The 14,334-nt window shown below is 38.0% G+C and overlaps 1 protein-coding gene across 2 annotated transcripts; it reads left to right on the top strand.

The window, feature by feature from the left end:
* The first annotated feature begins 2,078 nt into the window (after positions 1-2,078).
* LOC140946414 (uncharacterized) lies at positions 2,079-14,334 on the top strand. 2 transcript variants are annotated; one of them, XM_073395527.1, is made up of 5 exons: positions 2,079-2,592; positions 7,096-7,217; positions 8,096-8,152; positions 10,643-10,716; positions 11,236-14,334. In XM_073395527.1, the coding sequence occupies exons 2-5, from the start codon at positions 7,136-7,138 to the stop codon at positions 12,256-12,258; spliced, it is 1,236 nt and encodes a 411-aa protein (XP_073251628.1). In that variant the 5' UTR covers positions 2,079-2,592; positions 7,096-7,135; the 3' UTR covers positions 12,259-14,334. The 2 variants fall into 2 exon arrangements, with proteins under 2 accessions (XP_073251628.1, XP_073251629.1); XM_073395528.1 differs by lacking the exon at positions 2,079-2,592 and having other exon boundaries at positions 6,933-7,217.

Below are 14,334 nucleotides of genomic sequence, written 5' to 3'. Positions count from 1 at the left end.
GAAAACGTTACTCGAGATAGAGATAACAGAAGTACGGGATATGCAGAATTGTCGTGGAAATGGCGCGGGAATACGGGATCAAAACCCTCTTCCGAGACTCTGCTCAAGGCCAGGGGGGTTTCGTTGTTTTTTTCTTTCCGGCAAAAAATTTAACTGAAATTAAACTGAGTAAGAAATTCCTTGCACGCGTGTAACTTTGAAAAACAACTCCAATGGTTTTCATTCTGTCATCAGTTTGGGGTCGATTAAGAACAAGGCAAACATCACGAAAAACTGATTATCCACTTAACAAAGATGTTTGTAGAGTACTCTTGTAAACATTTCCTGCAGTGGTTCATAACAATTTACAGTCATTAAATACTGATAAAAAGCCAAGAAATTGACTTGGCCCAATTTCCAACTAAGTAGAAGATTTGAAACTTGTTACATACACAGATTGAGTCAATGCTACTGTTTGGTTCTTACATTTTACAAGATGGTAGAGTTCATATTTTTACAAATGTTACGATTTTGTTTTCCTTGCTGTGATATACTGCGTTCAAGCAACAGTCTACAGAATGATCAACGAAAGTTGTGATGTTTTGAGATCAAACAGTGTGCCATTGCATTCCTACCCAGCCACCTGAATGGGCGACAATATGTGTCAGTATCATGATTAAGTTACACTGGGAAAGTATGAAGGAATGACGGAAGAGTGAAAAGCTACATGAAGTCAAGAATGGCATCCGTTCACTTCGTTCATATGTCGTGCGCAGTGCCTGTATTTTATCAAGATACTCGGTGGTTAAGAAGTACTCCGTTGTGAGAGAGTCTATGGTTGAAGAAGGAAGATCAAACCGAAGGAAGAGAGTAATTAATACCAGCTTACTATCGTCCCCTCTATGGGTAAGTATATCGGTTAATTTAGTGTTAGCACATAACGTTCTTTTAAAACAGCTCTTGAACTTTTATTAGTGCGGCGGTTTTCGAACATTGCAACTTTTGCATTGCCAGTTTTAAGACCTTTTCAAAGTATTTTTACATCTACAGTCGACTCTCTCTTAACGGACACCTCTATAAGACGGACACCTCTGTAAAACGGACACTTAGATTTGGTCCTTGCCTTTCTTTACTCCTTTTATTTGACTCTCTATAAGACGGACACTTCTGTAAAACGGACACCTAGAGTTGGTTCCTGCCTTTCTTTACTCTTTATATTTGACTCTCTGTAAGACGGACACCTCTCTAAGACGACGGACACTTAGTGTCGGTCCCAAAGCCAGGTGTCTGTCTTAGAGAGAGTTGACTGTACAAGCAACGTATTATTTTTCTCGACTGTCAAGCCCGTTTGAGTTCATTTTTCTTTTCATAAATTTCAAAGTGTTAACTCGTTACCTCCGTGTCTATAGACTTGGGGATTGAGACTCTGCGAAATGATTTCAACACTGTCAAAGTATTTATGTCTTGGACACGAGTAAGTCTGGGGCAATTTCTCCTTACTTCAACCCCCAAAATGAGTGATCTGTCAGAATCGAATTTCCTGATTTTGAAGTGATATATGGCTAAAGGCTATGCTTGCATATTTGGCCTCAATTGTTTACCGAATATTAATACGTGTTGAATGAAAAGGCGTAACGTTTCACCGACTTGTGAAGATAACTACGTTGTAGTTTTCTAGGCTTACGTAATTTTAAATGCCTGTGGTTTCACAGTTTCTTCGGTCAAATGGCACTTTTTTTCGAATTCGATGGTAATAGTTTCTTTTGTATAAAATGTGAAGACTGGTTTATAGTACAGCATGCACTGATCATAGTAAAACAAAACGTCTGAGGTTTGTAAATGAATCTTCATCATAATAGTCTTTTATGTGAAATGTCTACTTTTGTAAATCAACTTAGTAACTATTTTAATCTTCGCGTCACTTATATAATCATGACACTTACATAATCATGAAAGCAAGAGAGAGGAGTTAATTTAAAATAAATAGCAAAAGGGCATTGTCTGGGCAGAGCGTTAGAGGGCCGGTAAACTAATATGCTTAGTGAACTGATGTTTTTAATGTGTTTTTCATACTGTGTTGTCATCAGAAGCAACTAGTTTTAGTATTACAACAAATTAGAGTACCAACAAAGTACTATTTTTTGCTACAAAATTGTTTTGTGTTCAAATATTATGTATTTCCAGAACTAACATAAGAAAATCACCCATCAAGCACGCTTTATGTACAGCGTTAAAATGCCTAAGATGATAGCCCAAGTGTGAGTATTGATTTCGTCCGTCTCACCCAGATATTTTTTTTCAACTAGTGAATATCTCGCATATTTCATATACTCGATTGGGGGTTGAATTTAAAGTACCGTTTGTATTTATTGACTTTTGCAAGTAGATACATCTCTTATCTCATAATCCAGGAGAAGTCTCTTTACATCGACTTAAAGAGATGGCAGTTTTGTGACCCATCCATTCACTGCGACTGTCTGAACCAATCCTTGACGAATTCCGTATTTTAGTTCCAGGGGCAAGACTCATTGCGCAAATTGTGGTCAGTGAATTACTTGGACCTTGAGAAACAAAAGATTGGCTTTCCCGCCACATTGAGGATCAACTATTAAGGTACTAACCATTTTAGTGTTAACAGCAGTAGGTAAGTCTAGCTCAGTCCCGGCAGAATACACGTGGGGCCGCGAATGAAGCTCTTTGGTTTAGTGTCGGATTCAGGGATTAATTCAAAATTTTCGAGAGATATTTTTTGGCGACTGTTTATTTAACTTTTTTGAATGAGGTAAATCAAATATATTTTCACATGTTAACTCCTAAATGTAGATATTTGGGTGCCTGGGTCGTGTGGATTGCATGTGGTTTGCCTAATTTTATGAAAGGAAATTGCTTTGAAATTGAGTCATTGGGCCAACGAAGTTCGCCCCCCAAGGAATCGCAAGGTTGCGTTGTAATCAAAAGAGAAAAATGGAGTATCATCAAACGGCATGGTTATTGGTTTATTTTAACAGTATTAAGTATTGACGCATTAAACTGCGTTAAACTGCAGAGACCATCTGGCTATACGTTTCAAGCTCTTTAAACCCACGCGGGTGACAAGCTCATTGCATGAAATAGAAGCTCTTGCCATAGTTCTTCCCATTGCGCCTTCTTTTCCCGAATTGAAAAATTGTATGAATATTTTTACTGCATTGTACTTTGTACTTTGTTCCGGGTTTTAATACCAAGGTGGGTATATGAGCATAGAACTTGCTAGAATGCGTAATCGGGGGGTCGAATTTTCGTGGTATCCCCTTGATCCTGCTCAACTAGTTGATTATTATTTAACGATATTCTGGTCCACCAGATCTGAAAACTACCCTTGAGAATCTATTTCCGTTATTGTAAACAATTTAAATTAAGCCGAACAACTATGTCATTCACTTAAGCACGTTTGTTTGAAATCGAATATATTTCTACGACCTCTCTTGACAAAACTGCTATACTGAGAAACACTTAGCTATTTCGCCGTAATCCTCTTGAGACGCTTAAGGGCATTCGGATTTGTAACTAAATAAAGCTAAATGCATAGTACAGGTCAAATGTGCCTTTTACTATTTTGAATTTTGAGGTTTGGAAGATTATTTTTAACTTTGAGAAACGAAAATGTCAATCGTCTGTCAAAGTTGGCTACTTTCTCGATGTAGTTTGTAGTAAAAAAAAAATGAACACAAGTTATGTAATTCGTAAAAGCCGGTACGTTCATCCGCTCGAACTGGGCATGTCCAACTCAGGGTTGAATTTCGTTAAAAGTTCAAGTGCAGGCATATTCGCCGCGTTACCGCGCGGCGCTGACACGGCGGATTTAGAATATCGACACGTTTTCATGTTTGTTTACTCGTAACATCGTGCTAGCACGCTAAGCATCCTGATCATTTTTTATTGAGCGTCACGTAATTTAGTAAGCTGTTGTAGTAATGTGATGCTTGCGTAAGAGAAACTGTTAATATGGGTGCAGTTATGCCAAAAAGAGCTACGTAGGGTGCATTGTAATAGGTGTTCCTTTTTCTCCGGATGAAAAAAGTCAATGTATACGATTAGTCTGGCTGAGGAAATCGTGTATCGAGGTGTACACCTGTGTCTTTCATCAAATCGAGGTAGAAATTCCTTTTCGACAGCTTAAAGACTTTAGAGTAGGGGTGTTTTCAAATTTGTGGTATAATATGCGTGTCGCCTTTTCTCGCGTGGGGTGATTTTCACGCGCGCTCGCGTTTCGCTCGCTCTACTATCCCAGAGGAAAAATGGGGACTACTCGTAGTCTATAATGGTATCCATATCAGTTTCTATTTTATTATCGTACACATGAGACGTAGTGTTTCATCAAGAGATCAAACACTGAGAAGAGAGGTAAGTTAGAATTGGAAATGCAAGGCGCTATAAGGCATTTTTGGCAAACTGAGTTCGTGATGAAATAGAGGAAATACTTAGCTTTGTGGAATGTTTGATATTACTTCTCAAAGAAAATGATTTTTAAAAGGAGGAGAATTTAAAGATGCAAAATTGAGACTTTTTCATCTTTTTTTAAACACTCATTAAACATCAATATCCTTTGTGTTTTCATTATGAATTACTTTATGACGACTGGTCAGACTGGTCATTGTCATGTAATTTTCATTCCGATCTCTACAAAACAATACTGTAATGCGCTGTAATCTGAGTGTTATATTAAGGATTTAAAATAAAGATCAAGCTAGTTAGGCGTAAGCGGTTGTAAGATGGAAGGTGGACTTACCAAAAACGAAAAAAAAAGAGACGAGTTGTTTCACTCAGTATATCTTTTTAATAGTTTATTGGTGAAATATTGGACGCCAAATTTTTTCGCAGCTGTAGATCGGCTTGTTTTACTGAAATTTATACTACGCAAACTGAGGATGATGTCAAAAAATTAATATAGAGGAAATTTGAGATACAGCTTGTATGAGAGATAGATGGCTTTTATGACTAGAAAAGAAGGTAAATTGGTGCTGTATTGGTAGGGTAAACCTTTTTCGATATATGTCTTCTTAACCAATTAATTGCATTTTACGAATAGCAAGGCATTTGAAATCAATAAAACAACAAAAGGGAAGGGTTCCTCAAAAAAAGGCGCCATTTTTAGGGCTAAAACAGGTATTTTGATGGATTTACATTGTTGACCAGGAATAACTGGGATGTTGTAATGTTGCTTGCTAGATTTCCTGTTCTTGGATATTATTAAAAGAATACATCTTGCGACTATGAAAATCGCAGCAGACTGGAAATTTTATAAAGAGTAGGTGTGGTGAGAAGATAAACTGTGCGAATTCTCCCAGTGCCAAAATCAAATACAGGGAGACATGTTCACTGATGTGGCTCTGAACATTTGTGTTTGTTGCTGATAAAGAAATATTAAATTTGAAACAGGATATCCTATGACCTAGTATGATAGTGGTGTCTGAGACGGCAGTGCAGAAATGGTCCCTTTCATCAGTTAAACGTTATCGGAACTTAATTACTGTTTTGAAGATTGGTGGTTACTCCGTTGCTAACCTAACAGGGCCTCGATATACCGGATATGTTTTTAAGGAAGAAAGCAGACGGTTATTTTAAAAATCGTGCCGACAGTACGTGCAACCTCGATTAATAAGCTTGATCCCAAGCTCAGTCCTGAAGGACCTTATCGCGATATGAGAGTTGCTGGTCGTTTATCACGTGCGCATCAGTAAGATATGTACTTTGAGTTGTTTAAGCTGTAAATTAATTCACGAACTGCATAAAAATGCCATAAAAATCACGTTGTCCCTTACTGTATATAACTGGATCATATTCTCCTCAACTGATTATGTACGTAATTACACCGTAATCGAAACTGGACGCCTTTCGAAAAATTCGAAGACAAAGAAGCTAAGGCTTAAAGCTAAGGGGAGTACAAAAACTAGGTAAGTTTAAGTGGAGAACGTATTTGTGAATTGATCGTTACTGGCTCCAGAGAACACTTTCTCAAGGACATTCCTCTCTTAAGATCGTGAGTAAGGGATTAAAGATCTGATAATGAATTTCCAATTTTGGCTTTGCGATTGTTGTAGCCCTAAGGCAGCTTTTATAGTCGTGTATAGTCCGTTATTTCTTTTGTTTTTGTGAATCCATGGTTTTTCCTCGACGGATGAACATTCTCTCTCTTTTCTCGCGCAGTCTGAAGTTGCTTTTAAGGTATTATAGCTATAGTCTAGCCCTAGGGCGTTTCGGAAGTTATTAGAGCCGTTTGCTCTTTTTACAACTGTAAGCTTTAAAAATGTTTTGACATTTATATTTCGATCGTTGTATTTAAAATCGCGCTCGTCGAATGCTAGAAAACAGGCGATCTTTAAAGGGTCTGGAAGGGGAGCGAATTGAGCAACAGGAAGGTCTGGGCACGCTTTCCGCGCTCTGTTTTGTTGTTTACTCTTCGAGACCATAATTATACACTTACAGCGAAAAAACAGCGTCATGTTGGTTACCAGTTTAGGCTGAGTAGTATAATCACGCCTTGTTGGTTAATCTTCTTTAACTTTCCTAACATTTCTTAAATCTAAAAGAAGTGTCAATGAAGTCACAGTTGCATTTAAAACGTTCGAAAGTTTTGTTAAAAGTAGATTTTACCGATATACGTGACTTCAGGTGGTAAAAACTGAATGGAATGGGGTGGAAATAATAACAGTGATGAGGACTTTTTTTTATGAATAATGGATTGAAAATGATCGGGATATCGGTACCCTGGTGTACCGACTCTGTCGCCCACCCTCCCCCCCCTCCTGCCCCTCCCCTGTACACTGCCTACATACCGGTTCTGGTAGCAGGACTGGTGCTTTTTACAAATTTAGTTTCAAACTCCCTCAGGGCACGAATGCCGGATTAATCATTTAATTATTTGATACCGGCTCGTGATAAGGCGAACAATAAATTCCATTTAAGCCTAGAAATTACGCGGAGAACAGTGCGTCAGAAACTTGCTGCATTCTTAACTGTTGCATGTAAGAGTGATTGAAATGTCAACAAATCTCGTAGAAAGTGCTAGTTAAGGCTTTAAACGCTGCGTGATCCATTGACTAATTAGAAGCGCTATCATTCGGTTCCCTTTTTCAGAGTTTTGTGGTGAAACACAGCAGCAGAAAAATCGAGCAACATGAGAAGGCGACGAACACAACAGCTGACTATAAAACAACCGAGGGTGTTCATGCTCGGTAAAGATGGAGTTGGAAAGTCAGGTTAGTGTTTAAAGTTGCCAGTGAACAAGCTACAGATATGATTTACAATTATATCCCGTTGTTAAAGTTGTTCTTTACAGCCACGATAATCATCTAAGTTTAGTTTACTGGAAGTGATTTTGTTAGGAGTAAAATAAGGCATTTTTGTAATCGGTCTATTAAAGTTCTTATCAAATGTCTTAGTATGTCTGATTTCTTAGTTGCCCTGTCTCCAAACGCACGCATCTTATATAAACTTGTTTCAATATCATTGAACTTCTGCTTTAATGCTCAATCAGGCAATCAAAACGGATTTAATGAACAGTTTTATTCGTGCCTGCTGCTGTCAAAGAAGGGAATAAGTTTTCCATCACTTAAACTATTTGGAATTTAGTCTTCTTATTCTGTATGAGCAATTGTAACAATCTTGTTGTGGTTGTTCTTCACTATTCCGTTTTCACGGCCGAGGAAAAAGGCGGTCGTGTCGTGTACTCCCGTGTTAATTATTCCATTGTCGTTTAAAAGCCGCACAACCAATGACGTTTCTTTGTTATGGTTTTCTAACAATTATATCGTTACGTAAATATGACAAGTTACTCTACCAAATCCGGTCTATTGTCAAGTGAAAGTCTTTTTTAACGTAAATTGCTCTCAACACTGTGGAAAGCTAGCGTCTTCAAAAATGTTGACAAGAAGCTTTAGGTATTTTAATGATAATAACAATAATAAAAACAATAATGATAATTAAAAAAATAATTAAAATGATTAAAAATTATTATTATTATTATTAATTGAATTAATTAATTTAATTAGGAACGTCATTTTTTCAGTGGTAAACGTGTATCATTCGCCATTATTCCACTTCAACAAGGTTTATTATTATTATTTTTCTATTTCAGCTCTTGTCGTGCGTTTCATAACTAAGAGGTTTATTGGGGAATACGCGCGGTCGTTAGGTAAGATCTTTTAGTTCTTTCTTTTGGAAGCTGTAACGGAAACAAAACCTAAACGAACAAACTAATTACTGGCACTTCCCTTCTCTTTTGCTCATAACCTATCCTCTTTGTGCCTCGTGGCACATAAGGCTTCCTGGTTCCTGTTATATGATAGGCAGCCCTCAGCCCAACCCCCAACCTGAAAGACCTGGGGACTACACTTAGTCTGGTCTCTATCCTTTGACCTTTTCGGCATGAGTGACTCCACCAGGATTGTAAGACTCCAGCCGACATAGCTCTATGGGTCATTGAGACGAGGTTTAGATAGACACATTATGCTTTTTAGATCAATTAACGCTGCTGGAGAAATTTGAGTCCTTTTTCTGTCCCTGCCCAAATAAATTACCTCAATAGGTTGAAAATATACTTTTTTATGTTCTTAACTCCTGTTTCTACACTCTTTCTTTTCTATAGTATGAGATAAGCAACACTAACAAAAAAAAACAAGTTCTAAACGGCTCTGTCTTTGTCGAAAACCTGGCTTTATGAAGTTCGCCCTATTTTTGTTTCTATAAAAATATATTTTATAAGAATATTGAGGCTGAAATTTGCGAAATGTTAAGACTATTTTAAGAATAAACCCGACGCTGGGATTTTGAAAAGGACATAATTTTGTGTGTCGAAAATCTCTTAATAAAATGGAATTATCTGTTTTTGACTTACCTGACAAAATTATTCCTTTTACTAAACGGCAAAACTAGTTAACAAAACGAAAAAAACAGCTCTAACTAAAGCTAACATGTTCAGTGCTAATAGTAGTTCTATTAAGGGTACATGTAATACTTATGGACAGTGTATGTCCTCAACTTTAATTTAAGAATAATACTGTTTTGGAGTTTTTTCTAAGTTTTCATTGACATTTGATTTTTTCTTGTTTTGCTCGAAATTTGCATGTAAGCCGCGCGAGGACTAAGCCTCACGCCACGGAAGGACTGGTTCCAAGTTAATTTCAAACAGGCGTTGCTAGCGTCAGTATGGCGTAGACATTTTTTAGAGAGATTTTTTTTTTCATGCTAGTCGCACCGAGAAGGCTGGTAATCCGCCTGACTTAAGTCATTTGTGAAGCCTTCTTTCAAGAGTGTCCGAAAGATAACGTCGCCATTACAAATACAATAATATTTTTCAGCCTATAACCGGCAGAAAAATAAGAATATGCAGCCTGGGTCAGAAGAACAATAATCTTATATGTATATAAAAAAAGGGAGTGTAACCGGTCACTATTGAAAGAAATCAGCTGAAAACCAAACTTGAGACATTTTTCTAGTATTATACTACTACATGAGAAATTTCTGCAATTTGATTGGCTCAGAGCAGTGGTATTTCAGCTTAATTTGAAATGCCTACATGTGAAAATTACAAAACTATTGTGGGTAGTAGTATAACCAAATAATAGCATGATTTGTACGTGATATTTGGCATAAATACCACTCGTGACATTTCGAAATTGTCTCAAATTTCACTCGCCTAAAAGCTCGTGAAATTATGTATAACAATTTTGAAATATCACTCGTGGTATTTATGCCAAATATCACTACAAATCATGCTCTTACCTATACTAATTTCTTTGAAATCTTTGAAAGTCAAATTTTGTAGGATTATGCTGGAAAAAATGTCCATTTTGTCGGCAACATGCCTGATGCTTTAACTTAGGCCATGTTAACACTATACCGCCGGATAGCTTTTTGTGCCGACACGCAAAGCTATCTGGTATCGTGTGAACAGCTATCCCGCGATATGTGACTCTCCACGTTCGAGATCGACGCGGCGCAGCTTCGCGCCGTTGCAGAAATCGCTCCGAAATCACCGTTCTTCTGTGTAAACAGAAACTCTCTCCAGTATGGCTTTCGTGCCGGCGCAAAGCTATCCGGTACAGAGCGTTTTCACGGGCTCGTTTTCACTCACGTGGCGAGTATCTACTAGGCAAATTTATTGGAACGAAAGAAAGCGTTTGTAGAAGAAAAGAGTTCAACTCCCTCAAGATTGGTTTGATACACCAACATGGCCGCCGTTTCATTGTTTTGGGACACCAATATGGCCGCCGTGACGTCATGTGAAAACACTCTATAGTGTGAACATAGCCTTAATCCTTTAAGCCCTAAGAGTGATCAGCATCAAATTTCTTCTTGTAATATCAATGCTTTGTGAAAGAGAGTGGTCATGAGAATTGTGGACATGATCAAAAAAGATGAATTTGCTTGATATTTTATCAACTTCTCCCCACTACGTCTGTAGGAAATGAATAGGGGCAACAATTGAGATTTTTAATTTTGATCTTAGGGTTTAAAGGGTTAAGCATCATGCCCAAAATTTAGCTGGCAGAATGGCAGTGTCTAAACCCGATTGAGACTCGCAAACCACTCCACCTCGGTCGGGTGGTAATCCCTCCGAAGCGGTCTTTCGCTTATGCCAACCTTGAATTGAATTTTTCAATTCGTATTTTTATATTTGCAGAGGATTCCTACAGTGTTCACGTGGAGATGGAAAATGAAGATGTCGAGCTGCAGATTACAGACACCGCGGGCGAGGTTTGTATATGTCGTACACTACATGACATGCGCCAAGTGTAAGGGTGTATTCGATTGGTCAAAACGGAAAATACTATTAGTATATTCTTCAAAATGCTGCGTTATAATATTCTTTTTAGCAGCTTATCGCTCTGCTGAAAATGGAGAGATTTGGTATCGAGTTTACGGCACACCGGACGGTGTCAGTCACCGAGTTTTCCCTTCACTTGGACGTTGTTTGCTCTTCATCATATTAGCTTGCATAATTTAAGCGTTTTCTTCGTGTGTGTGAATGTTCCTGCTTGCGTAATCGCCATTTCTCCAATCTTCCTCACATGTACACGAAACTAGGTGCCTTCATGTGAGTCTCCTCTACAAGAATTATTTCGGGTAGTTTTTATCGCTCATTTCTGAGAAATTGTAGTCCGGTTAAAATCTGGCGTTTGCCTTGTGTCTTCAATATGATTCTAAATAGCTTATTGACTTGGTCATGGGTGCGATTTAGTTGACAGAAACCTCTCTTATGTTTTTGATTCTCAGAATACAGCAGAGAAGCTAAGCCTGATATGTCGTCAAGGAGACATGTTCTTCATTGTGTATTCCATCACCGATCGTTCAAGTTTTGAGGAAGCAGAACGCATTGGACGATTCATAAAAGACAGTCTCCATAGAGAGACCGTTGACATGGTGATCGTAGCAAACAAGTGCGACTTAGATCACTTGCGGCGAGTGACGTCTGATGAGGGATGTGAGCTGGCAACGGAATTGAATTGCAACTTTTACGAAGTTTCCACCTCAGAAGATTGCAAACAAGTAAGAGAGGTTGTGAAAACTTCATTGTTGAATTTCATCCGCCATCGAGAAAAATTGAGAGAAACTGGAAATCTGAAAGTTCCATCGTTTGTTAAAAGGACGCCATCCTTTGAGAAAAGGAAACGTTCAGGCCGAAATTCCCAGGACAGTTTGAAAACAGTGGTCACAACTTTTGAAATCCGCCAGCGAATGAGGCTGAAAGAAGAAGGAGATGGCTATGATGACAAAGCTAATAATAACAACGCTCAGGGAGTTTATGGTAAACAGAGCGAAAATGGAGGTAAAGACTTGGTTACTCCATCCAAAGCCATTAACAACGAATCAAGTAAAAATCGCCCTTTCCATGTGGAAAAGATAAAAAATGCTTCCCAATCGAGAGACAGACAGAAAGTCACCTCTACTACCGACAAATCGCCCATAATCTCTAACGATGAAAAACCCAAAATACCGTTTACGGTTCATAAGGTGAAAGGATCTTCGGCTAGCGAATGGATGAGACCCCTTCCGGTCGACAAGTTGCGACCTCTACCGAATTACTGGATCCGAACAGAACAAACGGTTTGCGAAGAGAAGCCGAAGAAGGGACCGTTTTCGCTCGACAGACGTCGGAATCATGATCAGTCGACGGAGAAGCTCAATAGAGCATCATCGTCAAACGAACGATCGAGGTCTACGTCGTCGTTTACTCGTATGAAAGATGGACTTATCGGAAGAACCAAGGCCCTGCGTAGGAAACCTATTTACCTTTGACCTTTCAACTAACTTTAGTTGCATCATTTTACGTTTCTGGGAAACTGCCCACCTACCCCTCCCCTAAGACAACATTTTGCCCTAAGTAAGAACTAAGTGTTAATGTTGTTTTAGGGGAGGGGTAGGTGGACAGTTTCACAGAAACGTAAAATGATCCCTTTAGTTTTCAAAATACAAATTTATCTCCTCTCCTGTTGCTATCCCTAGAAGTGGGAGAGTTTGTAATCTGGTAATATGGAGAATATCAATGCCATACTACTTTTTAAATAAATTAATTAAGCAACGATGCTGCTAGAAATTATAATTGGGGCTTTCCTACAGGGTTAATAATCTACTATAGACATCGAGCGTTTTAAAAGATAAAAATATTGGTGGCCTCCCCCGTCAAGTATAATACAATCCAATTGAAAAAGAAAGACGCTCGAGAGCAATCTTGATACTGTACTAGTTAATGATCAGGGGCACCCAACGTCAGTTCTCGGAAAATATCTGTTCGGAAGCCGATTTGAGATCTAGAATTTTCGGAACATTTGTTGTAAAATTTCTTGCTTGCCTGCCTCTCCCGGCTGGGATTTTGGAACATCTTAAAAATGGTATAATTGCTCATTTTTAACAGATTTTTACCTAAAAAGGTCACCTAGATTTTTTCGGGAGCCTTTTTTCTGGCTAAAATTTTCGAAAAGGTAACTTTTGATCCCTATAATTTTCGGATCACTAGACTTTCAGCTAGGAAATTCGAACAGATGACAAAATTTTTAGGGGATAAAAATATGCCTATATCTACCGTTTAAATACTAAAATACGTTTAACTATGCTATGTTTAAGTGGTTTTGAACTACATTCTCGTTGGGTGCCCCTGAATGATGTAAAACTTGAAACAAGCAAGAAATTTGGACTTGATAAAAGAGGAACTACCTGCCCTGTTAGAAAAAAAATGTTAAAAACAGGGCGAACCTTTGCTTTAGTTTTCTTATCGAAATCATCAAACCCACTAAATTTGTTTTTGTTTCTTGAAAAAAAAAAATAGCCCTAATTTGTTGCAGAAAATAACAAACTGAAAGATCAGGCGCGGATCCACACCGTTTTACGGAAATTGGTTAGATTTTTTTATGAAAAATATATGTTTTCTGGAAAATGGTTTGGATAATTTTTTCCCAATTTCTGGGCATTAGAAATAATAATAATAATCACTGATTTGTAAGGCTTCATCCCAGGAGAGTGGAACTAAGTGTGTAATATCCTGTCCGAATGACTAAGAAACCCAGGAAAGGAGACTTTAGGGAGTTAAAATCCAAAAATTTTCCCTGGGAAGCATGCCCCCGGACCCCCCTAGAAACTTTGGCGCTCTTTTAGGAAATCGATTTGTATTTAACCTAGATCCGCGCCTGATGATTCTGGTAGTTGTGGTGGAATGACAACATCGTAAAAAAGAACGTTTTAGATGTTGGAGATACACCCAATTGCAATAATGTTGTCATAGGAAAATGCAAAATAGAAAAAAACGAAAATGCAAAATTAATTAGGCTCACTAAAAACCGCCAGAGGCTTCATCAATTTGCAACATACGCGTACAGCAGTTGTATTTGCATTAGTTTATACGCTTGAAAACCCCTATGTTGCAAACTGATTCCATCCTAGAGTGGGTTATTAGTAAGGCTAATTAATTCCTCTTTTGCTTTTTTGCTTTTTTTGTTTTTCCTTTTAACAATTTTCTCGAGACAACGTTATTGCAATGACGTGTATGTGCAAATATTTAAGAGCATCTCAGGTAGAGCAATATAAGATATATGATTAAATTAAGACTGACTAGAAATTTATATCACGATATTTTGATTTGTAATGGTTTGCTATTCTACGATACCGCATTGTATCGTAAATATAAAATAAAAACACGAGTGGGCGATTCTACTAAGTTAGTAAGTCAATGACGTTTAGATTCATGATTGATGGTCCTTGGCGTAAACCTTTGATCAGGCGGTCCTTTTCTTTGCGCCTGATTTCAGGTTATCATGGCGTTTATTTGATGAAACAAACTGAATTTTCTGAATTTTATCAGGAAGCGTTTGTGACGTGTTA

Source organism: Porites lutea, chromosome 8, assembly GCF_958299795.1.
Source record: "Porites lutea chromosome 8, jaPorLute2.1, whole genome shotgun sequence".
Classification (NCBI taxonomy): domain Eukaryota; kingdom Metazoa; phylum Cnidaria; class Anthozoa; order Scleractinia; family Poritidae; genus Porites; species Porites lutea.
This window is presented reverse-complemented; position numbering and strand designations above follow the sequence as displayed.

Bases quoted from the DNA above. Each gene is read 5' to 3' on its own strand.
- LOC140946414 (XM_073395527.1), top strand. From the start codon at position 7,136: ATGAGAAGGCGACGAACACAACAGCTGACTATAAAACAACCGAGGGTG. The intron at 8,153-10,642 runs GTAAGATCTTTT...TTATATTTGCAG, and splicing joins GGAATACGCGCGGTCGTTAG to AGGATTCCTACAGTGTTCAC. The intron at 10,717-11,235 runs GTTTGTATATGT...TTTGATTCTCAG, and splicing joins TTACAGACACCGCGGGCGAG to AATACAGCAGAGAAGCTAAG.